Source organism: Phacochoerus africanus, chromosome 2 (assembly GCF_016906955.1).
Source record: "Phacochoerus africanus isolate WHEZ1 chromosome 2, ROS_Pafr_v1, whole genome shotgun sequence".
Lineage (NCBI taxonomy): Eukaryota > Metazoa > Chordata > Mammalia > Artiodactyla > Suidae > Phacochoerus > Phacochoerus africanus.
This window is the reverse complement of record NC_062545.1, coordinates 205,473,199-205,500,198: the sequence shown is the minus strand read 5'-3', so window position 1 is coordinate 205,500,198 and position 27,000 is coordinate 205,473,199. Positions and strand designations below refer to the sequence as shown.

General features: G+C 38.5%; 2 protein-coding genes across 4 annotated transcripts in view; one reads left to right on the top strand and one right to left on the bottom strand.

Annotated features, from left to right (window-relative positions):
• Positions 1–21,111, top strand: part of DENND4C (DENN domain containing 4C) — a 149,947-nt gene extending 128,836 nt beyond the window's left edge. For 2 of the 3 annotated variants that reach the window (XM_047767590.1, XM_047767592.1), the window contains 7 exons: positions 7,703–7,885; positions 8,922–9,117; positions 11,750–11,995; positions 12,570–12,687; positions 17,486–17,636; positions 19,264–19,328; positions 19,538–21,111. In XM_047767590.1, coding sequence (XP_047623546.1) covers positions 7,703–7,885; positions 8,922–9,117; positions 11,750–11,995; positions 12,570–12,687; positions 17,486–17,636; positions 19,264–19,328; positions 19,538–19,674 — 1,096 coding nt within the window. In that variant the 3' untranslated portion in view covers positions 19,675–21,111. The other variant, XM_047767591.1, reaches the window with a different exon arrangement.
• A 2,189-nt stretch (positions 21,112–23,300) lies between these two features.
• RPS6 (ribosomal protein S6) lies at positions 23,301–26,565 on the bottom strand. Its single transcript, XM_047767589.1, has 6 exons — positions 26,476–26,565; positions 25,824–25,955; positions 25,079–25,289; positions 24,754–24,900; positions 23,541–23,698; positions 23,301–23,435 (listed from the first exon to the last, which is right to left on the bottom strand). Exons 1-6 carry the CDS (start codon positions 26,479–26,481, stop codon positions 23,340–23,342), a joined length of 750 nt encoding a protein of 249 aa, XP_047623545.1. The 5' UTR covers positions 26,482–26,565; the 3' UTR covers positions 23,301–23,339.
• Positions 26,566–27,000: the final 435 nt, after the last annotated feature.

The window sequence follows — 27,000 nt, the reverse complement described above, 5'->3', positions numbered from 1 at the left end:
TTTTTTTTTTTTTGCCATTTCTTGGGCCACACCTGTGGTATATGGAGGTTGTCAGGCTGGGGGGCGAATCAGAGCTTAGCTGCTGGCCTACGCCAGAGCCACAGAAACGCAGGATCCGAGCTGCATCTGCAACCTACACCACAGCTTACAGCAACGCTGGATCCTTAACCCACTGAGCAAGGCCAGCGATCAAATCTGCAAACTTATGGTTCCTAGTCAGATTCGTTAACCACCAAGGCACAATGGGAACTCCCCTCTTCCCTTTTTTAGTGTAGATTGAAAAGGATAGGTGTTAAATCTTTGAATGTTTGGTGGAATTTACCTGTGAGACTGTCTGGTGCTGGACTTTGGGTTTTGGGGAACTTTTTGATTACTGCTTCAGTCTCTCTACTAGTTATCAGTCAGTTCAGATTTTCTGTTTCTCAATGATTCAGTCTTGGAAGTTTGTATGATTCCAAGAATTTGTCCATTTCTTCTAGGTTATCCAATTTGTTATAATATTCTTATAAAGTTTTGTATTTCTGTGGTACCCATTGTTGTTTCTCCTCTTTTATTTCTCTCTCTCTCTCTCTCTCTCTCATCTTTTTTTTTGCTTTATAGAGCTGCACTCATGGCATATGGAAGTTCTCAGGCTAGGGGTCCAGTTGGAGCTGTTGCTGCTGGACTACACCACACCCAGATCCGAGCTGCGTCTGCGACCTACACCACAGCTCACGGCAACACCGGTTCCTTAACCCACTGAGCGAGGCCAGGGATCAAACCCACAACCTCATGGTTCCTTGTCGGATTTGATTCCACTGTGCCAAGATAGTAACTCCTCTCCTTTAATTTCTTCATTGAACAAAGAGTTGTTCAGTAGCATGTTGTTCACTCACATATTTGTGATTTTTCCACCTTTCTTCTTACTGATTTCTAGATTCATACTGTTGTGATCAGAAAAGATGATTTACATGACTTAAGTCATCTTGTATTTATTGAGCTTTATTTTGTGTCCCAACATACAGTGCATCCTTGAGAAAGTTCCATATGCGCTTGAGAAGAATATGTATTCTGATGCATTTGGATGGAATGTTGTGTACAAATTTATCACACCCATCTGTTCTCATATTTCGTTTTAGGCTGCTTTCTTTTTTGACTTTCTTCTAGATGATGTATCCATTGATGTAAGTGGAGTGTTAAAGTTCCCTACTGTGTTGCTGTCACTTTCTCCCTTTAGATCTGTTAATGATTGTTTTATCTATTTTGGTGTTAATAATTTTTTATCTATTTTTTCTATCTTAGGTGCATATGTATTAATAACTTATGTCTTCTTAAAGAATTGTCCCCTTCATCATTATATAATGTCCATTTTTTTCTCTTATCTTTTTTGTATTGAAGTCTCTTTTGTTTAATAAGTGTATGACTTATACCCACTTTCCTTTGGCTGCTATTTTCTTGAAGTATCCTATTTTTTATTCCTCCATATTTAGCCTACATTTGTCCTTAGCACTACGTTGAGTCTCCTGGAGACAGTGTATTGTTAGATATTATTTCTTTGTGGGGGGTTTTTTGTTTTTCTTTTAAGATTATTTATATACAATTAAAATTTTTTATTTTTATGCAATTTTTATTTTCTGTTTACAGTTACTGCAGAATATTGGCTATATCCCCCATATTGTGCAGTGCATCCTTGAGCCTCTCTCACACCCAGCAATTTGTACCTACCACTTCCCCACCCCTATGTATTCCCTACCCACCTCCCCACTTGTATCCAGCCACTCCTGTCTTTTGATTGATCAATTCAGTCTATTACATTTAGGGTGATTATTGGTCGATGAGAAGATAATACTGCCATTTTATCTTTTGTTTTCTGGTTGCTCTGTATTTGCATTGTTTGTTTTTCCTGAATTTCCATCTGCCATTTTGGTTTGGTTATTTTCTATGATATTTTTCTCAGTTTCCTCTTTTTTAAATTTTTTTTTGTCTCTGCTCTAGATTTATGTTTTATTTTATTTTATTTTATTGGTCATTTTGTCTTTTTTTAAGGCTGCACCCATGGCATATGGAGGTTTCCAGGCTAGGGGTCTATCAGAGCTGTAGATGCCGGCCCACACCACAGCCACAGAGATGCCAGATCCAAGCTGCTCCTGCAACCTACACCACAGGTCACAGCCTGATCCTTAACCCACTGAGCCAGGCCAGGGATCAAACCCACAACCTCATGGTTCCTGGTTGGATTAGTTTCCACTGCACCACAAGGGGAACTCCTGGATTTATATTTTATAGCTACCATGAGGTTTCTGTAAAACAGATCATCAATAAACAGTCTTTTTTTCTGCTGATAGCATCTTACCTTCATTTATCTACACAGGTTCTATCCTTTTCCTCTGCCCTGTATGATGTTTTTGTTCTCTCTAAATACCCTTTTTATCTTGTGAGTTTGTTAGCAAATTGAAGTAGCTGTAGTCATTTTTTTTTTTTTGCCCTTCCTCTTTGAACCTTTATGCTGTAATAAAGTGTTTAAAAACCTATTCTGAGTTATGATTTTCTGAGGGTATTTATTACCTTACTGAAACTTTTGTGTACTTTGGCTTTTTTGTTTCTGGTGAAAGAGCATCTTTCAACATTTCTTATAAAGCAAATCTAGTGTTGATGAACTTCCTCAGCTTTTAGCTGCCCTACAAAATCTTTATTTATCCTTCATATATGAATGATAACTTTCTGGATAGGGTATTCTTGGGTGATAGTTTTTATCTTTCAGTATTTTGAGGATGTTATTCCACTCCCTCCTGCTGAGAAATCTGCTAATAACCTAATGGGTGTTCTTTGTAGGTTACCATTCATTTTTTTTCCTGGCTGCCTTTAAGATTCTTTCTTTATGTTGACTTCTGACAATTTTAGTGTAATGTGTCTAGGAGAAGGTCTTTTTTTTTTTCTATTACCATTATCTGATGGACTTCTTTTTTTTTATTATTCACATGAATTTATCACATCTGTAGTTGTATAATGATTATAACAATCTGATTTCACAGGATTTCCATCCGACAGCCCAAGCACATCCCCCCACTCCCCAAACTGTCTCCTCCAGAGACCATAAGTTTTTCAATGTCTGTGAGTCAGCATCTCTTCTGCAAAGTTCAGTCTGTCCTTTTTTCAGATTCCACATGTCAGTAAAAGCATTTGATATTGGTGTCTCATTGTATGGCTGACGTCACTTAGCATGATAATTTCTAGGTCCATCCATGTTGCTAAAAATGCCGGTATTTCATTCTTTTTAATGGCTGATTAATATTCCATTGTGTATATATGTACCACATCTTCTTGATCCACTCCTCTGTCGATGGACATTTAGGTTGTTTCCATGTTTTGGCTATTGTGAATAGTGCTGCAATGAACATTGGAGTACATGTGTCTTTGCAAGTCATGGTTTTCTCTGGATAGATGCCCAGGAGTGGGATTGCTGGATCAAATGGTAGTTCTATTTTTAGTTTTCTGAGGAATCTCCATACTGCTTTCCACATTGGTTGCACCAATTTATAATCCCACCAACAGTGTACTAGTGTTCCTTTTTCTCCACACCCTCTCCAGCACTTATTGTTTGTAGACTTTTTGATGATGGCCATTCTGGCTGGTGTAAGGTGGTACTTGGAGAAGGTCTTTTTGCATTGAGGTGAATGAATGTTCTCTTAGGTTCATTGACTTGTATATTCAGTTCCTTCCTAAGGTTTGGGAAGTTCTCAATTGTTACTTATTTAAATAAACTCTCTTCCTCTTCTTGCTCTCTTTTCCCTCTGGGATATCCATTGCCCTAATGTTCTTCCTAAAAAGATGTAGATAGCTCTCACAGAATTTCCTCATTTTTAAAATATCTTTGTTCTTTTACCTTTTCCACTTGTGTTTTTTCTAGATTTCTGTCTTCAAGGTCACTGATTCTTTCTTCAATATGGTCTGCTCTATCTCCAGTGCATTCTCTGTCTTGTTTATTGAGCTCGTTAGCTCCAGAATACCTTTTTGGTTCTTTTTAGAGTATTCCTCTGTTCATTAGTTTATTTCTGAGCTCAATGAACTTGCCTTTCTGAGTTTTCTTGTAGCTCGTTGAGTTTCTTCATGACAGCTATTTTGAATTCTCCGTCAGATCACAGTATTTCGTGGCTTTAAGTTTGGGTTCTGGAGAATTGTAATTTTGTGTGTGGGGAGAATCATGTTATTGTAATTATTTGTGATGTTTGTCAAGTTGTCCCTGTTGGTGACACATTTGAAGTGGTGAAAACCTTTCTGCCTGATTCTAACAATTCATCAGATTGGAAAATAGAGGCCATTTGATTTCCAATAGGTTCAAATTTTTGGTTTCTCTTAACCGAGCTGTCTCTGGTTATATTTGAGCATCTGCACTTTCCACTCTTCACTGCCTCTGTCAGAGGTGTGGTCCGATACCCTCATAATTGTTTCTTGCTCCTTTGGGGCCATTAGTGTCTTGATGCTGCCAGTGTTTTTGGCCTGCAGTCTGGTGCATTGGGATAGTGGCACTTCCCTCTAGTCTGAGATCCCATGAGTTCCCATCCCCAAGGCATTCACTGTTGCTCAGGTGCCTCTGCCATGTCCGATATTTAAAGTTTGTGGGCTCTACTGTTGTGGAAGGGAAGGGCGGGAGGCCAGAGCTGTAGGTATCTCAGTGGCCAGAAGGATGGGGTTTTGGGTTCCATTGTCACTGTTGCCCAGTTACCTGTGGCCATCAGTGCTGCTGCGTCTGGGAGACTAAAGTTGTGTGTATCACCTACCATGCTATTACCAGGTTGTCTGAGCCTGCAGGCTCAGCTTGCCACAGCAGAGTGCCAAGATTGCAGGTACTATTTTTGTTGTTCCTTCAGTTCCTGCTCCTCTTTGTGTTCTAGTCCACTCACCTTTAGGTGTATAGATGTGGGAGATTCTCCATTGTGTGGGGCAGAGGCACCTTTGTTGCATTGTGGATGTTTTACTGGTTGTAGATTAAAGGGACACAACAAAGGTAACTTTCTACTTGCCATTTTGCTGATATCACTCCTCTTTTTTGCCAGTTTTTATTTTGTTTTCTTTATCTTGTTGGTCCCTGTCTTAAATATTCTTTTTTTTTTTTTTTTTGTCTTTTTAGGGCCACACTTGTGGCATATGGAGGTTTCCAGGCTAGGGGTTGAATCAGAGTTATAGCCACTGGCCTATGCCACAGCCACAGCAATGTCAGATCCAAGCCTTGTCTGCAACCTACACCACAGCTCACGGCAATGCCAGGTCTTTAACCCATCAGGCAAAGCCAGGGATTGAACCTGCATCCTGGGTGCTAGTCAGATTCATTTCCACTGAGCTACGATGGGAACTCCTTAAATATTCTTAATATTAATTCCCTGAAGAGAAACAATTAATTTTATGTTATCATCCATTAATTTTCCACCTTATGATTTGTGCTTTTGAAATCTCATTTTAAAAATTGTTTCCCATCTGTAGTGGAAGAAATTTTTTTCCTGAACATTCTTTTGTTACCTTTGTATTTGACCTTTGATATTCAGGTCTTAAATCTGCCTGGAGTCCACCTTTGTGTATGATGGTAGGAATTCAGCTTTATTTTTCTACATAAAATGAGCCAGTTCCTTCATTGATACATAGTATGACTTTTATCATGTATCACATGCCTGTTTATACTTCACTCAGGTTCTTCTGTTTTTTTTTCAGTCAGTACCATATTATTTTTATTATTCTGTCTTTATGTTATGTCTGGTTGACAGGGTAAATTCCCCCTTGTGAAATTTTTTTTTCTGTTTTTTGGTTTTTTTTTTTTGTCTTTTTGTCTTACCTTTTCCAGGGCCACACCCACGGCATGTGGAGGTTCCCAGGCTAGGGGTGCAATCAGAGCTGAGCTGCAGGCCTACGCCACAGCCTCAGCAACGCAGGATCCCAGCGGAGTCTGCAACCTACACTACAGCTCACGGCAATGCCAGATCCTTAACCCACTGAGTGAGGCCAGGGATTAAACCCAAAACCTCATGTTTTCTAGTCAGATTCGTTAACCACTGAGCCATGACAGTAACTCCAGATTTTTTTTTCTTATAGTTATTTTTGCACATAAAATTTTAGGGTAGCTTTGAGTTCCTGAAAAAACCCCAAAAAATCCAGCTGGAGTTTTCATGGGACTGAATTAGATTTATAGATTAATTTGGGAAAAATTGACGTCTTTAGTATTATTCTGTGGACATGACATGTATCTCCGTTTTTTAGATCTTTTATCTCTTTTAATAGAGGTTTAAATTATTCTCCATAAGTTTTGTACTTTTTTGTTGAGTTGTGTTTCTTAAGCTGTTGTGGTAAGCAACTTACGTTATGTTTTCTAGTGAAATATAAATTGATTTTCCTCCTCTGTCATTATGGAAATTTTCAAATTTATGGCTAAGTTTAAAGATTTTTTTTTACAGTAACACCCAAATATCCACCCCTGCATTCTACAATTAATGTTTTTACTGTACTTGTTTTATCACCTATCTATCCCTTCATCCATCTACCCATACATCTTTTATTTTTATTCATTTAAAATAAGACGTAGATGTTAAATACACTTTCCCCCAAAGACATGAGTGTTCATATTTTTAACTAGCGTCCAGCATTTATTTACAATTTTTTCTTTTATCTTTTTCAGAGCCACACCCATAGCACATGGAGGTTCCCAGGCTAGGGGTCTAATCGGAGCTGTAGCCACTGGCCTACACCAGAGCCACAGCAATGCAGGATCCAAGCTGAATTCTTTGTTGGATTTGTTAACCACTGAGCCATGACGGGAACTCCAACAATTTTTTCTTCTAAGGTAAACTTATATACAATAAAATGTACATGGAGTTACCTTTGAGGCTCAGCAGAAACGAACCTGACTAGTGTCCATGAGGATGCAGGTTCAGTCCTTGACCTCAATCAGCGGGTTAAGGACCTAGTGTTGACATGAGCTGGTGTAGGTTGCAGACGTGGCTCAGATTTGGTGTTGCTGTGGCTGTGGCATAGGCCAGCAGCTATAGCTCTGATTCAACCCCTAGCTTAAGAACTTCCATACACCTTGGGTATTGTTCTGAAAAGCAGAAGGAACCCCCCCCCCAAAAAAAATAGTACAAACCTTGATGTGTCATTTAAAGAGCAAAGGCATACATTTGTGCAAATCAAACCCTTATCAGGATAGAAAATTGCTATTACTTCAGAAAATTCTCTTAATGTCCCTTGCAGGGCCCAGCCCTCACCCCATCCCTACCCTGAAGGAGGAGAGAGGAAGGTGAAAACTAAAATAATGAATAACAGGGAAAGGAAATGACAGAAACAAAAATGGAGATTTATAAGGGGGGGAAGATATTATTGACAATTATAGGTTAATACATGTTAAAATGCTGTTCTTTTTTTTAACTAAGAAAATTAATGAAATATTTTGCCTTCCATCTTCCTTCATAGCTTCCTTTTGTGTTTCTTAAAAACTGAAAGGATCTTATGTTGAACGATAATGATGCTATAGACCTTTTCATTCGAAAGGTTTTGGGACAAAAGAAGAAGAGCGAAGGAGAGTAGGAGTCTGTGTGTGTGTTTGAAATTCTGTAGATTTGTATAATTCATTAATGACTACTTTTACTATAATGAGATTCTAAATATGATGAAATTTAGTGGATTCTAGGATTTTTAAAGACTTTTTTGATTTTTTTTTTCCTTTGGACTGATCCATATTTAGCTTTTTCCTGAAACCAAGTACCTCTGGTGATAGTTTACAAAGTGGTAGCATTCCCTTGGCAAATGAACCTTTGGAGCACAAACCCATATCCAGTTCAGCAGAACCTGACTTGATCAACCTTATGGATTTACCAAAACCTAACCAGACTATAACTGAAGAAGCAAGCTCTGCCGTTGAATCAAGGTAACATTGGATTCAGGGAATTTGGATACCCTTGTAAAAATTCCGTCTTTAAATATAACCTGGCTTACATAAGCATTAAGTTTTGGCATTTTAAAAATTACCCTTAAGTTATTACTACCATATATTGTTTAAATATTTAATGAGTGAATCTGATAATAAACCTTTTTTTTTTTTTTTCCTTTTGCAGCCACACTTGTAGCATATGGAAGTTCTTGGGCCAGGGATTAAATCAGAGTTCCAGCTGCAGGCCTACACCACAGCCATAGCAACACCAAATCTGAGCTGCACCTGTGACCTGCGCTGAAGCTTACAGCAGTGCCAGATCCTTAACTCACTGAGCAAGGCCAGGCATCAAACCTGCATCCTCAGAGAAAACATTGGGTCCTTAATCCACTGAGCCACAATGGGAACTCTGTTTAATACTATGTTTAATGTTTGACAGTGGTCTTTTACAAAAATGAACTTCTCAACAGTAAAAAGTATTTTCCCTTTAGTGTAATTATTGCCAGTTTCCAGACACATACTTTCTTTACAGTGAGGTACAGCTTTTACTCTTAAATATTGATTCAGACATTTTTTGAGAGCCTATTATTGTATGCTAAATGTTATGCTTAATACTAAAAATAAATAAAATCTGAGCTCTCACCTTAGGTGGCTCATGACCTAGTAGGGATTAAATACTTGTCAAGGAACCTACATTACTTATTTGCAGGCATTATATATACTCCTAGGTGATTTTGTTTAATAAAAATGAAATAATCTTTGAACAAAGCAACTGAAAAGAAACTTATTCTTTTTAAAATAATATCTGTTGTCTACCATATCATCTTCCTACCCTTCAGCAGCGTCATTCACTGTATCCTGTTTCTGACCAATTTTATAAAATACCTAAAGTAAATTAATTCACATAAGGTGGTACTGACTCTTCTCAGATATATTCAGTACATTTAAAATTCATTGTATGAAATACTCTAGCTCTACAGATTTAGATTGTTTAACACAATCTAAACATAGCATTTCTTCTTCATTTTTTAAGTGATGAAATAATGGAAGCCAGTGGAGATGTCCAAACTGTGAAAATTTCACCTGTGCCTAATAGTTTATCAAAACGAAATGTGCCTTTGACAAGAAGTCACAGTGTTGGAGGTCCCTTGCAAAATATGGACTTTTCCCAGCGACCATTTCATGGCATTTCAACAGTTAGTCTTCCAAACAGTCTTCAGGAAGTTGTGGTATGTAATAACATTATAATTATATCAGTGTGTTCATGGAAGTACTAAAACAGCATGTAATTTCTTTTGTAGTAGGTTTATTTTAATCACATGAAAAGTGACAAGATTTTTTCATAAACACAGAACTTTAAAATTTCAAATAGGTACAGAAATAAACAGAAGAGTGGAATGAGCCCCTTTGACACATCATCTAGCTTTAGTAATTTTTAGCTTATGACCATTTTTCTTTCATGTATTCCCTCATTCAGTCTTTCCTAGATCTATTTGAAGCAGATTTCAAACATCATATATATATACTATTTGTAAATATTTCAGTATTTATCTCTGAAAGATAAGGACTTTTAAAAATACAGTGCCATTATCAGACCCCCCAAATAACAAATAATATCAGGTTATTCAATCTTTGTTCAAATTTCTTATGATCTGAAAAATGTCAAATGTTTGTTTTGTAGTTCAAGGAATCAGGATCAAATAAGGTCCATGCTTTGTTATTGGTTGGTCTGTTTTTTAGTCTTTTTAAATCTAGACTCTTTTATTCCCTTGCAATTTATTTGTTAGTTACAATCCTATAAATTGGTAATTGCAGCTAGAAGCTTGATCAGACTCAGATTTTTTTGTTTTATTTTATTCATTTGTTTAGTTTTATAAGACAGCTTTATCAGTAGTGGGATGTCCCTCCAATAGGAAACATGAACTATATTTGTGATGTTAGTAGCTATTAACACCTCAATACCTAGATCAAGTTGTCCATTGGAAGCTATAAAATGATGATACACTAATTCTGTCATCTTCTGTGTATATGAAAGATAAAGAGAAATTCTTGATGGTTTTTGTCTGGTTTTTCCAAAGATGCAATTTCTGTTGGGAGGGCAGGATAAATAATTTGATTCTCTTTTCCTTTTATCTATCAATGTTCTTTTTTTTTCTTTCTTTTTTTTTTTTTTTGTCTTTTCAGGGCCGCGTGTTCACCATACAGATGTTCCCAGGCTCGGGGTCAAATCAGAGCTGCAGCTGCCAGCCTACACCACAGCCACAGTAATGCCAGATCCAAGTTGCATCTGTGACCTAGGCTGCAGCTTGCAGCAACTCCAGATCCTTTATCCACTAAGCAAGGCTAGGGATTGAGCCCACATCTTCATGGATACTAGGCAGGTTCTTAAACCCACTGAGCCACAACAGGAACTCCCTATCAGTCAATTTTCAAAGTAACACATTGGGTTCCTGGCATTCTCCAGGGTGATCCATTATCTGGTGGAATAGGTTATGATTATGAACTCATTGATTTAAATGTTTATGTCTGTTGCTATTGTTAACCTTATTGATACTTACATTATTCCATCTTTGGCAAGCTAGAAGTCTCTATAGGTTGGTGTCTTAGTCCTTTTGACACAACTCTTAGTAGCCTTTGTATATAATTTTTTTAAAGCTTCTTTGCTTTCTTATATTGCAAGATGTTTCATGTTCACGTTACATATTTCCTTATCCAGACCTAGAAATCAACCATATCTTTAAGAAACCATGGCTCCTCTTAGAGGAAACTGATATTTGGAGACCTCCATCTGGGTACTGTTTGTACCTGTTAATATGGGTTGTAAACAATTTATTCTGACTAAAGTATGCAGAAATGTATGAAGTCTAGGTTGGTGGGGTTTTTTTTTTTTTGCTTTTTATGTCCCCATCTGTGGCATATGGAGATTCCCAGGCTAGGGGTTGAATTGGGAGCTATAGCTGCTGGCCTACGCCACAGCCACAGCCGTGTAGGCTCTGAGCAGTGTCTGTGACCTAGCCCACAGCTCATGGCAATGCCAGATCCTTAACCCACTGAGCCAGGCTAGGGATCAAACCTGCAACCTCGTGGTTCCTAGTCTGATTCATTTCCACTGCGCCATGACGGGAACTTAGGTTTTTTTTTTTTCTTCATTATTTCATTTAATTTATGAAATAGTTCTTTAACTTCTTTAGTTTTTGTTGCAATCAAATGTGAAAACAAATTAGATATGATTTTTAAAATAGTCATCAAGGAATATTAATACAAAACAGTTGCCTCTTCTGTTTAAAGTTTTAGGAGGAAGATAAAGTTATATTTTTTTGCTATCATCATAAAACATCAGAACTGCAAATATTTCTTATAAAAAATTGCAAAGGAGGAATTTCCACTGTGGCTCAGCGGGTTAAGAACCCAGCTTGTATCCATGAAGATTCGGTTTTGATCCCTGGCCTCACTCAGTGGATTAAGGATCTGGTGTTGCAAGCTGCAGCATAGGTTGCAGATGCAGCTCAGATCTGGTATGGCGGTGGTGTAGGCTGGCAGCTGCAGCTTCAATTCAACCCCTAGCCTGGGAACTTCCATATGTCATGGGTGTGGCCCTAAAAAGAAAAAAGTTTCTCTATTGCCTTTAAAATAGGATGTATTATATGAATTAATAGTTTTCATCTGTAATCATTTAACTTAAGTTTATAATAAAGTGTTTTTCATTTTTTATGTTTTCTTTAGACTATTCTACTGCATGTAGCAATTGCCCTGAAATAACTGAATTTGAAAGGATAGATGGAAGAGCATAATCTCATTGGGACATACTCTGAAACGTAAATAATTAAATAGATCAATTCATTTCTTTTTGTATTTTTTAAGGATCCTCTAGGAAAAAGACCCAATCCTCCCCCTGTTTCTGTGCCCTACTTGAGTCCTCTAGTGCTTCGTAAAGAACTTGAATCTTTGCTAGAAAATGAAGGTGATCAGGTGATTCACACGTCCTCGTTCATCAATCAACATCCAATCATTTTCTGGAACCTTGTTTGGTATTTCAGACGTTTGGACCTTCCTAGTAACTTGCCAGGACTTATCCTCACATCTGAACATTGTAATGGAGGTGTACAGGTAGGGGCTAACTTCTATACTTATACTGGTTAGGATTCTGGTTAGGATGAGGCTTAACTTCAGGTAACAGGAAATACACAACAATAGTGGCTTCAGTTGTAGTTTATTTCTCTCTCACTTAAAAATTTAGATAAATGGTACAGGGATTTTATTTCATTTTATGATAAGGAATGTTGAGAGATAGGTACCCTGCTCCCCAAACATTTAACAGGGGCATAACAAACTCTTAGGTATTAGAAAGGCTATTTTACTCATTTAAGTAGTAGCCTACACAACAAGATAGTAGAAATGGTTGCATTTTCTCTTACCTTAAAATTTATTATGATGGAGGTTAATCTTTCAAATGGCAGCTGTGCTAGCTACCAAGTTATCATGCAGTCCTTGAAAGTTAGAATGAAAAACATGTACCTCAAAATAAGAATATTCATAATCACATATAAATTAAAAATTAAATGTTTTTCTCAGAATTTTAGGTCCAGAGTTTTGAAAGAACTCATTTGTTTTATATAATCAAGCTGTGCTAGTAATTACTATTATGCTTGGGTTACTAATACTATCTATTGATCTCTTTTAGCTTCCTCTGTCGTCTCTGTCCCAGGATAGCAAACTCGTGTATATTCAGCTGTTATGGGATAATATCAACCTTCATCAGGAACCAGGAGAACCTCTCTATGTCTCATGGAGGAATTTTAGTAAGTAAAATAGAATTAAAGACTGTAAAAGATTCAAACTAAAAACAACACAAAAGTCCATTCACGGGTGAATGCATAAGGAAAATTACGGTATAATCCATCCACTCAGTGGAATACTTCTTAGCAGTTTAAAAAAAAAAAAGAGAGAGAGAGGGAAATAGATGAAGGAAGTTATTATATTTTTCATTTTTAGTATCTTAAGATTTTTTCCATTTTTGTTCAAATTTATATACTGTTATACTGACCCATTTATCAGGTATTTTTTGTGATTTAACTCTCAAATACCAATTTGGTTAGTTTTTGGAGAGTTAATTCTATACAGTAGATATGTAGGTATAGACTATAATTTCAGTTATAAGAATTCTAGTCTCAAAGATTGTCAAAGATTTTATTTTTAGTCTTTTATATTTAGAACATATTTTTACAAAGGGTATTCAGAAGCCCTATGAGTCAATAAGAAACCACAGACAATCCAGCAGGTAAGTGAGCAAATGGTATCAATAGACAGTTTGTGGAAGAAACTTTAAGTGCTTATATAGGAGTGGCGCAGCAGGCTGTATTAGTTTGCTAGGGCTACTATAACAAAATAACACAGAATGAGTGGCTTAAACTACAGAAATTTATTTCTCTCTGTTCTGGAGACAGAAGTCAAAGATCAAGGTGATGGCAGGTTTGGTCTCTCCTGAGTCCTTGCACCTTGGTTTGCAGATGGCCTTTTTCCTGTGGTGCCTGAATTCTTGGTTTCCTTTCATCATTTTATAAGGTTACCAATCATCTTGCATTAGGGCCTCTACCCTTATGACCGCATTTAATGTTAATTACCTCTTAATAGACCCCCATCTCCAAATATCACATTGGGGGTTAAGAGTTTCGATATGTTAATTTTGAGCAGATATAATTCAGTCCATAACACAAACATAAGAAAAAAAATGTTCAGTCTCATCATTATTTAGTGAAATGCAACTTAAAAATAGGGGATTCCCCTCATGGTTCAGCAGTTAATGAACCCAACTAGTATTCATGAGGATGCAGGTTCAGTCCCTGACCTCACTCAGTGGATTAAGGATCTGGCGTTGCCATGAGCTGTGGTGTAGCGGCTCAGATCTGGAGTTGTTGTGGATGTCGTAGGCCAGTGGCTACAGCTCCGATTCCACTAGACCCTTAGCCTGGGAACCTCCGTGTGCTTCGGGTGCAGCCCTAAAAAAAAAAAGGAAAATAGAAACTTCGACACATCAGAATGGCAAAAGCACAGGTGAGAGAAAGTAGGTAAACCTTCATGCTGAAAAATAAACCATCAAAAAGTGAAATGTCACCCCATGGAATGGGAGAAGATATTTGCAAATAACATAGTCTTTTTCCCTAGTTTTATTAAGATATAATTAACGTACAACATTATTATAGTTTAAGGTGTACAATGTGATGATTTGACACAGGTATATATTGCTAAATGATTACCCCAATAGGGTTAGTTAACACTATGATGTAATTATCTTTTGTGCATATATGATGAGAACAGTTAAGATCTAATATCAATTTTTAAAATGCTTAAAAGTATTGTTAATAATAGCATGCTCTACATTATATCCCTACAGTTTATTTATCCTATAGCACTAAGTTTGTACTTTTTGACCCAACATCTCCCCTTTCCCTACCCCACCCTCCAAATCCCTCACAACCATTATTCTACCGTTTCTGTGCATTTGGCTTTTTTTTCTTTGGGACTTTTTAGGGCCACACCCATGGCATATACAGGTTCTTAGGCTAGGGGTGGAATCAGAGCTACAGCTGCCAGCCTATGCCATAGTCACGTCAGATCTGAGCCAAGTCTGCAGCCTACACTGCAACTCATGGCAATGCCAGATCCTGAACCCGCTGAGAGGGGCCAGGGATCGAACCTGCGCCCACATGAATACTACTCAGGTTCATTACTGCTGAGCCACAGCAGGAACTCCCTTTTTTCTTTAATTTTTAAATTTTTCAGTTGCACTTGTGGCATGTGGACATTCCAGGGCTCAGTATCAAACCCAAGCCAAAGCAGTAACCAGAGCCACAGCAGTGACAACAGCAGATCCTTAACTCACTGAGCCACCAGGGAATTTCCATGTTTGGCTTTTTTATGTATAAGTGATATTACACAGTTTTTTGGGGGGGGGGGGTTGTTTGTTTTTATTTTTCATTTTTGGCTGCCCTACAGCATATAGAGTTCCCAGGCCAGGGGTCAGATCCAAACTGCAGTCACAACCTAATCCACAGCTGCAGCATTGCCAGATCCTTAATCCACTCGGCTGGGCTGAGGATCAAACCTGCGACCCAGCACTCTCAAGACATCGCTGATCCTGTTGTGCCACAGTAGGAACTCCTGTCACACAGTATTTATCTTTCTCTCTGCTGACTTATTTCACTCAGCATAATGCTCTCAAGTTCCATCCATGTTGTCACAAATGGCAAGACTTCCTCTTTCTTATGGCTGAATAATATTCATATATATTGTAGCTTCTTTGGCCATTGATGGACACTTAAGTTGTTTATGTATCTTGGTTGTTATGAATAATGCTGTAATGAACAAGGGAGTGCAGATATTTCTGAGGGATCCTGATTGCATTTCCTGTAGCTACATAGTCATTCCTTGGTATCCTTGGGGGATTGGTTTCAGGACCCACAAGGATGCCAAAACCTCAGGATGCTTAAGTCTCTTACAGTCAGCCCTCCATTTCTGCATTTTCCACATACATGGATATAGAGCCAATGCGAATAAATTATTTTTTCTTTTTAGGGCCATACCCACGGCATATGGAGGTTCCCAGACTAGGGTGTATCAGGGCTGTAACCACTGTCCTACCCCACAGCTACACCAGATCCAAGCTGCGTCTGCAAGCTATAGCACCCCCATGGCAATGCCAGATCCTTAACCCACTAAGCGAGGCCAGGGATCAAACCTGCAATCCTTACGGATGCTAGTCAGTTTCTTTTCCACTAGCCACAACAGGAACTCCAAATAATGTATCTTAAAAAGGATCTGTATTCAGAATATATAAGAAGGTCTCACAAGAAGCCAACCATTTTATTTATTTTTTCTTCTTTTTATGGCCACTCCCATGACATATGGAAGTTCCCTGGCCAGGCATCAGATCCAAGCCAGCACTGCGACCTACGCCACAGCTGCAGCAATGCCAGATCCATAACCCACTTTGCTGGGCCAGGGAAGGAACCAACAATGCCAGAGAGACAAGCCAGATCATTAACTTACTGCACCATAGCGGGAACTCCCTGTGCTATTTTGTTATAGTGGCCCAAACAGATTAAGACAGATCCAGTGCACATTTATATGTATATTTTGTCTTTTTAGGGCCACACCCGCAGCATGTGGAGATTCCCAGGCTAGGGCTCCAATCAGAGCTGTAGTCGTCAGCCTATGCCACAGCAACAGGGATCCACGCTATGTCTGCAGCCTACATCACAACTCATGGTAATGCCGGATCCTTAACCCACTGAGCAAGGCCAGGGATCAAACCTGCGTCCTCATGGATGCCAGTTGGGTTCGTTAACTGCTGAGCCACGGCAGGAACTCCCAGTGCCCATTGTTAAATGGAGTGAGAGGAGTTCCCGTCATGGCTCAGTGGTTAATGAATCCGACTAGGAACCATGAGGTTGCGGGTTCGATCCCTCGCCTTGCTCAGCAGGTTAACGATACAGCATTGCCATGAGCTGTGGTGTAGGTCGCAGACGCAGCTCAGATCCGGTGTTGCTGTTGCTGTGGCTGTGGCATAGGCCGGTGGCTACAGCTCCGATTCGACCCCTAGCCTGGGAACCTCCATATGCCTCAGAAGCGGCCCTAGAAATGGCAAAAAGACAAAAAAAAAAAAGGTTGTGAGAGTTCCCACTGTGGTGCAGTGGGTTAAGGATCCAGCATTGCCACAACTGTGGCTTGGATCCAGTCCCTGGCTTGGGAACTTGCATGTGCTATGGCTCAGCTGAAAAAGGAAAATAAGTCAAAGTAGCACAGACTGGGTAGCTTGCTAGAGGTTATTATTAGCTTATAAAAATGTTATTTCTCACAGTTCTGGAGGCTGGAGGTCCAAGATCAGTGTGCTAGCATGGTCAGTTATGGGGCCTCTTCTGACTTCTCATTATATCCTTACATGTTAGAAGGGGTGAGGGATCTCTCTGGTGCCTTTTTTAAGGGCATTAATCATGACTCTTGCTCTCATGATCTTACCACCTCCCAAAGCCCTCACCTCCCAACACCATCGCAGTGGGCATTCATTTGAATACACAGACACTTAGACTATGGCAGGAACTGAATATACAGTTCTCCAAAGATGTGCAAATGGCCAAAAGCAAATGAAAGGATGCTCGATATCACTAGATACCAGGGACATGCCAATCAAAAGCACAAAGGGATACCACTTCTAATTCACTAGATTGGCTGTAATCAAAGGGATAGATACTAGTAAGTAGTGGTGAAGATAGAAACTGGTGATACAAGTGGTGAAGATAGAAACTGGAACCCTGCTAATTGGAATTAAAAAAAAAGTGCAGCTACTTGGTGTAGTTTCAGTTCCTCAAAATGGTAAATAGAATTACTGTATGATACAGCAGTTGCACTCTTAGGTATATACGCAAGAGAAATAAAGATAGACATCCACAGAAAAACTTGTATACTCTTTTTAGCAGCAATTTTCTTAATATCCAAATAATGAAAACAACCTAAGTGTCCATCAACTGATGAATGGATAAAATACCCATGTTTTAATAGAGTGAATAAATGTATTCTTTATTACCGTGTTCTTACTTTTAGATTCTGAAAAGAAATTGTCTCTCCTGTCAGAGGAACAACAAGCAACAAGCACTTTAGTAGAAACCATCAGGCAGAGTATTCAACATAATGATGTTCTTAAACCCATCAACCTGCTTTCACAACAAATGAAGGCAGACATGAAAAGACAAAGGTAATAATCTGTTATTTTGTGCTTGATGCCACTCCAAATAATTTCACGGTTTTGTTTTTTTTGGTCTTTTTAGGGCGGTACCTGCAGCATATGTAAGTTCCCAGGCTAGGGGTCAAATCGTAGTTGTATCCACTGGCCTCCACCAGAGCCACAGGAAAATGCAAGATCTGAGCTGTGGCTGCAACCTGTACCACAGCTCATGGCAACACCGGATCCTTAACTCGCTGAGCGAGGCCAGGGATCAAACCCGTGTCCTCATGGATGCTAGTCAGGTTTGTTAACCGCCGAGCCACGACTGGAACTCCCTAATTTCATGTTTTTTAAAAATTATTTTTTAACTATCTCTAGTTGTAAAAGAAACACACATTCATTATAAAACAGCTGATTGTTTTAAAAAGTTCTACCCAAATGTACACATTCATACTTGAGCACACAAAAAAATGTCTGTCTGGGGGATAGATTAAATTTTAGGAGGTAATTCATTCATGTCTAAAATATACATGAGTCTTTAGAAAACATTACTGTTACTGGAAAGCTATAAATTTGTTAACATTCATGTTAAATGTACTGCTTGTTCAGGCCCTATCACATATTTTATTTTGTAGGACATAAAAAATATGGGTTTAGGAGTAGAAACAATTTAGGAAAGTGATGGAAGCAGTCAGTGAATTACAAAGGATATGGAGCTATCCTGATGCTCTTAACTATTTATCTGCTAGCGTGCTTATTTGATCAGTATTCATCCCAGCCTTGGCATAAGTGAATTTTGCAATGGAAGCTTTAGCAAAGGGAACATAGTACATTCTGTCAAACATTAACAAGCATTAGAATGTACATTCCAGATGCTCTTCAAATTTCTTCTATCTTTGGGGATAGTCTGAGAAGTGATAGGGCAAGAATTCATAATGAAAATGAATAGGTCCTTTTGTAATCTCAACTTTGAGATAGAGATTATCTCCTTCACAGACTAAAGAGCAGCTCTTTTCAAGCATGTGTAGTTTAAGGGCAGGAAAGGAATATTAGAAGCTTCTAAAGAAAGTTATATGAATGAGCATTACACTTTTTTTCTATGTAAATAAATCAGTTCATTAAGTTTTACCCTTTTTAAACAGCCGAGCCACAAATCTCATTTTTAAAGCTTTGTTACATTTTTTATGTTCACAAACCAAATAAAGGTGATTTATCCTTTACTGTTGGGTTAAATAGCAGAGACTGTAACACCTTTCATACTGTTTGTGCCCAAGGGTCTTTGACTCCAGACTTACTTAGAAATTCACCTGGTTATTTTGTCATGTGGCAAAAGATTGCTTTTGCAATTTCGCATAAGAAATTAGAATTAAAAATTATCTTGTTAGTTATAACAAAGTTAAAGTAAGTTAAAATAAATGAAGCGTTTATGCCCATAACTTTTTTCTTCTTAATATGAAATGTTTGCAAGAAATTGCAAAGAGAGTAGTTCCACGGACCCTTCACTCAGCTTCTCCCTCTACATCTCCTAACTGTAGTATATATAATACCAGAACCAAGATATTGACATGAATATAGTGCTTATTTACTACAGAATTAAGAAACCTTAAAAAATGTATTTTTTGTTCATTGTCTGTTAACTTTAAAATATGTTTTCTAGGAGTTTATACAGAGAAATCCTCTTCTTATCATTAGTGTCTCTTGGAAGAGAAAATATTGATATTGGTAAGTTGGTCAATTGGGGATTACTAAAGGGGGGATATTTTATATCCTAAAGTAAATTTTTAAAATTCTAATTGGTATCTTTTTAATCCTTTAAAAAGATTTCTGCCTTTAAATATGCAGTTTAAATATGTATAGAAAATTGACTACCATTTTTAAATGCATAGCTTTTATTAACAAATTCCACTTGCACTTTTGAAAATATCTTTCAGAGGCTTTTGACAATGAATATGGACTTGCATACAACAATCTGTCTTCAGAGATTCTTGAAAAGTTACAGAAAATTGACGCTCCACCAAGTGTCAGTGTGGAATGGTGCCGGAAGTGTTTTGGAGCACCTCTCATTTAAATAAGCTTCACCCTCTGACAAAGTTAGGGGCATAGATTCAGTCTGGAGACATTCAAGGTTTGTTCCAAATTATGATTTGCTGAACACTGAAATGAAGTTAAAACTCTTTAGGACAAAACATAATGAAATGTGTTTCATACTGAATCATCTCACAGTGGAAAAAATGCCATTAAAATGCCCCAGGGTTCATTGATGGCAAAGATTTACAACTTCTGAACTGTTTTATCTGCTGAACATTGGCTTTGCATTTCTCAGTAATTGTGGTAGTTTGATAATGAGAAATCAGTCATTCTTGGCATCTTGTTTATATTTGAATCTATTGAGTTTGGGGAATGGCAAATCAATGTAAACTTGCCTAACACCAAAACAAATGAATTATCTCAATTATTAAGAGCAACTATTTGTGTATTTGTGTACATATGTGTGGTTGTGTAGGTTCGTGTCCACACAGCCATGTTATATTTATTAAAATTCAGATTGCATGTTGCAATAGAATTTTCTGAAAGGGGTCTCCCAACTATTAAATGACTACTAAACTCATCTGTAGTCATTAATCTCAAATTTAATGACAACTGCCTAGCCTTTGAAATTAATATATATTTTTACCCTTCATGTTATGTATTAGCTCCCTTAGTAGAGACTATCCAGTTATTTTCTTTCATCCTCTTCCCAGTACCATGTTTATTTGCAACAGCTTTAAAACTGGAGTAAATGAGCCGGACAGTTTAAGTGAAATTAAATCAGCTTCATAATTTTACAGAACTAAAACATGCTTAAAATTCTTTTGTATAGTCCTTTTTACATGAAATTGTTCAGGCACATAAATTGTTGCTGTTGGTCACTTTTAAAAACCTGTGGGATAAACTTGCACTGCACCGAAGTTTTATTCTTGTGTATAATATTTAGATTTGTGCATTTGTAAATAGTTTTCTAGGTTGAATCAATTAAGTCTTAAAACATTAAAGCTTATTAAGCTTGTTGCTGGTAGGTTTAAGAAAATCATGACCTCAGCTGCCTCACTCTGACATTTATCATGCTTTTCATTAAAATACACCTTAGGGATAGTGAATTTGCCTTACCTTCTGCATGGTTTGAAGAGCCAATGGCTGTGTGCCCACTTTTATAGTAATTATACAGATGACTAAATCAGAACAATTATTTCTAGATGGTACAGTTAATAGCACACAAGGCTTTTCTATCATCTTTTTAAAACTGTGTACCAATCTTGCAGAATTCTAGTGAAAGAACTTACCAGGAATGTACAGTTCTCATTGCCTTAAAAACAGATCTTTTGCACTGTCTCAGAGTATATATTTTTGCAACTTAAGACTTGGTACTAATTTTAATACTTAACACTTGTTGCCCCAACAGAAAGAATGGAATTACCTTGCATTAAAAAAAAAAAAAATCAAGATTGAATAAAGTGAAAGTTCTCAAGTTTGCTGTGCTTGTTTCTTACATTTTCAAGGCTCCTGAAATGTGTAGTTTTTGTGATCTCTAGAATTGCAAATTGTTTCTCCTCTTCTTTAGTTTTTCATTAACTAAATTAAAGTATTTCCCACTAAAAAAAACCTTGAGGTTTTCCTCCTTGCACATTTATCGGGATACAGTAAATTACAAAGTTTCTTCTAACTTCTTACTTTAACCTAAGTAACTTGGATATTACACACTGTAAAGCTTAGTCTGTGGCTGTCAGAAGCTTATTTGTATTAACATTGCTGAAAGCCCTTTTCTAACACCTACCACAGAAAGGGCATTAAAAACAGACAAAAATCACATACCATATCATTTCAAATTAGTACTAAATCCAAAACTTTAACATTGGTTTTGGATTTAGTATGAACTGATGAGTTGCATTTTTTAGGTTGACTATAGCAACCTGCATGGTTAATTTAAAGAGTTAACTAATGACCAAATATAAGCCTGCCGTAACTTAGGGCTATTTAGTTGTTGCCAGTACACACTAGTAATTTTGTCTTTTTTTAATACTGCATCTGAGGACTATGTTAGTTCCCAGGCTAGGGTGGTTATCAGAGCTGCAGCCTCCGGTCTATACCACAGCCACAGCAATGCTGGGTCCTTAACCCACTGAGCAAGGCCGGGGATCAAACCTATATCCTCATTGAACCTGATCCTGGTCAGATGCATTTCCACTGAGCAGCATAACTCCTCTTCCTCCAATATCCCTTTCTTATACCTGCCAGAATTCCAGAGTGAGTGGCCTAGGGACTGTCCATGTCAGTCCCTTGAAATTAGAAAGCAGGGTGGTTCTCATGCTTTATGCATTGGAATCAATTGCTTAATTAAGAATCCTGGCCTTTTGGAGTTCCCATTGTGGCGCAGTAGTTAACAAATCTGACTAGGAACCATGAGGTTGTGGGTTCAACCCTTGCCCTTGCTCAGTGGGTTAAGGATCTGGCATTGCAGTGAGCTGTGGCATAGATCGAAGATGTATGTGGCTTGGATCCTGTGTTGCTGTGGCTCTGGTATAGGCCAGTGGCTACAGCTCTTGTTAGACCCCTAGCCTGGGAACTTCCATACGCCCCAGGAACAGCCCTAGAAAAGGCAGAAAGACAAAAAAAAAAAAATTCTGGCCTTTTAAGCTACTCTAATAGTCAGTCTTCGGTTTGGGGTATCCTTTTGGCTGTGCACACAGCATGGGATTGAACCCACAGCATAGCAGCAACCCAACTCACTGCACCAAAAGAGAATGTCTTTTTTAAAATGCTTCAACTTCTAACTTCACCTGTCTTAAGACTTCAATCTTGCTAATGTAGACTGTAGAGCCCAAAACTATTGAAGTCACAAATCTACCTTTTAGCCAAATCCCCAAGTGACTCATGCACTTTAATCATAAAGCACTTCTTCAGATTGTACGTTAGTCACTTGAAAATTTTACTCACCTGTGGTTAATATATTCCAACAAAGACATTCCCTTTAAAGACTAATGTGCCTTTTAGGACCCTTCTCATCTATATAGTTTGAACTAAGGTTCTAACTGCAATTATTATAGAAACTGTTCTGTGATACAGTAGAAAAAGTACTTTCTGTGTATCCTCCATTTATGCAAGAGTGTATTTAAAAATAGGCATAGCCAACTCCTTTACAGAGTATGAAATACAATGAAAACACAAGTAACCATTTCACTAGTTAACCTGTTAATGCATTAAATTTGCACTGGTTTTAAAAGTCTTGTCAACTATTTTTGGATGGTATCCATTAACTATGCTTTTAACAAGTTATCCTTTCTACAACAAATGTCCATCTTCACAAGAGCACTTCTGTATTATGTATAGCTCTTTAAGAAAAACTATTACTCAGAATAAAGTATATCAAAGATTAATAGTCCTAGTCATTTATTTCCCCTATATTGCTCCATGCCTTGCTGAAAAAGCAATAAATGCTTTATGCTAAGAAATCTTTTTCTGAGCCACTTCAAAAGAAACTGTCCTGGCCACCCCTTCCACTTGGTATCACAACATGATCTCATCAGCTTCTGAATTTAAGGAGTATAAACTTCAAATTTACATACTTTATCCAGCATTAGATTACACAATATCTCCTTTTCTGTGACCTGTCTTTTGACCATCATTTATCTGTTTTTATCAATTAAGAGTCAACAGATGGAAGATTTGATGTTATTTATTGGTTACTCTCAAAACATCTCATTTTTGACTGGACTCAGACTTAGAGGTAGATGCTCTCAGAGAGGATAGCCTCCGTCTCTTGGCAATCTGTTCCTGACGTTTTTCTTTGGCCTCCTAAAGAAAAGGGAGGGGGGGAGAGTAGTTAAAGCTTGTCTAGATTAAAAAATTCAAATCCAAAGCCAGGCCTTACCACCCCACCTCCATCTTCTCAAAACTTACCTTCATTCTCTTGGCCAAAAGTTTAGCATATTCTGCAGCCTCTTCCTTATTTTTCTTAGTACGTTGTTTCTTCAGAGCAATACGGCGACGTTTGTGTTGCAGAACACGTGGAGTAACAAGACGCTGAATCTTGGGTGCTTTGGTCCTAGGTTTCTTTCCTGAAAGTTGACAGTGATTCAATCACTTCAATACTCTTTGTTAACAGAACCCATATTTACATTTTTAAAACATTAGAAACAAAGGCAAAACTTAATTTAGTAGCTCCTATGAAAACTTACTTTTATGAAACCCACTGATGACTAGGTACTAGTGTTTTCCTAATTAACTTGTTTAATCCTCGTAAGACAACTCAAACCATAGCAATAATTAGGAGTCAGGTTCAAAATCATGTAAATTTCCATTATTTTGCTCAATAGTAAAGTCATACCAATACTTTTTTCCTACTATGAATTCCTCCCCACAATTAGATTATCTTGGTAGAGTATTTTATATCTCTGTACCATTTAAGACACAGGAGCATTACTTTAAAACAGTATTACCTGTACACATTTAACACCTCTGTGAAAACTAAGTACATGAAGTGTTATGTGCAGCACTATCCCACCATGCTCTGAAGCCCCAACTGGTGCTCAAATCTCTATTTTCCAAGACAGAGCTTGTTGGTCTGGGCAGCGAAACCATTACCATTAGAAAACCCTCATCTAGCCTGTCTGATTTATAACCCCAAATAATCTGACTGAAGACCAAATCTCAATTATTCAGGTTCTGCTAAAAGTTAACTAAAGCAACTTCAACTGATGAAAGTCATGAGCCATGTATTTTTTATAAAAAAAAAAAAACAAAAAACAAAAAACCACTGACATGCAAAGAAACCAAAGTGTGGAGCAAGAGTACATTCAACCATGCTCCAAGAAACTCCTACCATTCTTTCAACTCCTAACCCCAAAACAATGAACTTTAAAATGTCTGATAAAAGTATCTTTGAACAAACTTATACATCAATGACTCAAGGGCAATTTCCAATATTCTAACACTCTATAGAGGGCACAAGATAAAAGGAGTAATACCAACTGCGTATCTTGTCTTTCTCCCTATTTTCCTAAAGCTCAGATTCTAGGTCAAGAGTAGGTACAGATTTTTATTTTCTAACCACAAAACGCTATGACAACTCACTGAAATTAAGCAAACCCTAAACCACATAATCTCCCATTACCTTCTTTGTTTAGGGGCTTTCTCACTACATACTGACGGACATCGTCTTCCTTAGAGAGATTGAAAAGTTTGCGGATCCTGCTAGCTCTTTTAGGCCCCAGGCGGCGAGGCACAGTGGTATCGGTGAGTCCAGGAATATCCTTCTCCCCTTAAAAGTGATGAAAGTTGTTTAGTTCAACAACTCCTTTACAAACAAGTAACCGAGATTGTTCAGGCATTGCTAAAAGAAGCCCACTGGTCAAACTGTGGATACTACAAATGAAAAAAAATTGGACAATCAGCTTTAAGTTAGTGTCAACGAAAATTATCTCAAGAACAAGTCTCACCTTTTTTTACGATGACCAAATTGAGAACACTTAGATTGGCATCCACAATGCAACCCCGAACTGATTTGCGCTTTCTTTCTCCAGTCCTCCTTGGTCTGTAACAGGAATGCCCCTTACTGAGTAGCAGGCGGACTCGGCCATGGGTCAAGACACCCTGCTTCATGGGGAATCCTTGTTTGTCGTTCCCACCACTGATTCGGACCACATAACCCTGGAAAAGAATACAGCAACACATTACAGGACAAAGGATTGTGGCTTCTTAGAAGTACACCTTCAATTTTACAAGTACAGTTCATTAAGACCAATTTCAAACTTAATCTTTTGCTCTGGTCACTAAATTTTGGCTATACTTCCAATTTGCCAAGTTCAGTTAACAAATTCCTTTCAATCAGTTAACAAATTCCTTTCAATCAGGTCGTATTTTTAACCTGTGCTTTACTAGAACAGCTCCTGGGGACAAAATATGTTAAAAAAAAAAAAAACAAAGTACCAAAGAGCAATAAATCAGGAAACAACCGTTCTTGGCACTTTCGAGGATACCCTTTGGACAACTTTAGTTCGTAGAGCAAGAACTGTATTTTTTAATTTGACCTACGTAACCCCTCCAGGTGACAGCTCCACCTTGTAAAAGTGACATTTGGAACTAACCATCTCAAGATCAGAAGACAGAACCCTACTGCGTTTACCAATTACCATTCTTTGTCTTAAATAGCTCTAACAATTCAATTCAGCAGTTAACTTTTACCTTCCATTCTTCACCCAGAGCGTCAGCAGCAACTTCTGTGGCCATGCGTTTCTCATAAAATGTACGAAGTTTTCGCTCATCGTCCACTTCAATGAGTTTTTGGCAGCCAGTGGCCGGGAAAGAGATGTTCAACTAATTATAAACGAGAGGAAAGGAACTTCATGAAAATCGCAGAACCGACACAAAAAGCATTTCATGTCACCCCTACAAAAACTGCAGAAAGGTTTCTCACCAATTTTACTCACTAAAGCACGTGTGTGCATAATCACCGTAACACCGTACTAAAAACAGGACACATTTTTTAGGCCTAGCGAAAAGAAGCCCGGGCGAAAGCGGCTCCGTAGCCGTTCGCTCTCTCAGAGCAAGGAGGCCGACCTACACGCCGCCAATAGGGCAGCAGCGCCGTCTCTATCCCGGCTTGGCGGCAGGACGCCACCATGGCGCTCCTCGAGCCCGGCACAGCTCCAGCTGCAATCGCTCGCCATCCGCTCTCCCAAAGAGCTCCAGCACCAGAAGAGCGATCCTTCTCCTTCCTCAGACCCTTCTCTATCTAGACCCAGAATTTTGAAGAGCTAAGACTCCGGCAACGTTGTGTCCGGGAGTTCGACCCACGTTCTTCAAGCCTGGCCCAACACTCTTCAGCAGTTTCTACCTTCATCCTCAAGCGACCGACCGCCTCCGAGGCGCCACGAAAAAGAGATCCAACTTCCGCTTAGCCCAGGTCACATAGGCGCTTCCAGTTCTCGCGAGATGGTCGAACGCTCAGGATAGCGGAAGTGAGCGTGAGTGGGCGGTACTTCTGGGTGGGGGCTAAAGAGCGATTGGAAGATAAGCTCCGCGGGCGGCTCTAGTGAGGCTTCCGGGTTTAGTTCTGAAGGTTAGAATCTCCACCACCTCTACTTTGCAGTGTTCTCCTCCCGTGGAGGGGAGACCTGCTCCGTCCCAGGCACTGCTTCTGATGATACCAAAGGAGAGCAGGATCTGGGCTCTCCTGGACCTCAGCCTCCTTCGGAAGATTTCCTCTTTAGGAGTGTTCCCTGCCCTGGTGCCGGCTGTTCAGAGCAAGACGCTTTGAACGCTGCCATTTGTTTTTTCCTTAAGCACTCGATCATCCGCTAATCCTCTAACCGCTCTGCAGTTATCGTTCTAGCATAGCAGATGTACTCTGCTACCCCGT

What these genes read in the sequence shown, in the direction of transcription:
- RPS6 (XM_047767589.1), bottom strand. An exon ending in CTCTGGGTGAAGAATGGAAG is followed by an intron (nt 25,290 to 25,823) that starts GTAAAAGTTAAC and finishes ATTCTTTTCCAG; the next exon opens with GGTTATGTGGTCCGAATCAG. An exon ending in TTTTGGCCAAGAGAATGAAG is followed by an intron (nt 23,436 to 23,540) that starts GTAAGTTTTGAG and finishes CCTTTTCTTTAG; the next exon opens with GAGGCCAAAGAAAAACGTCA.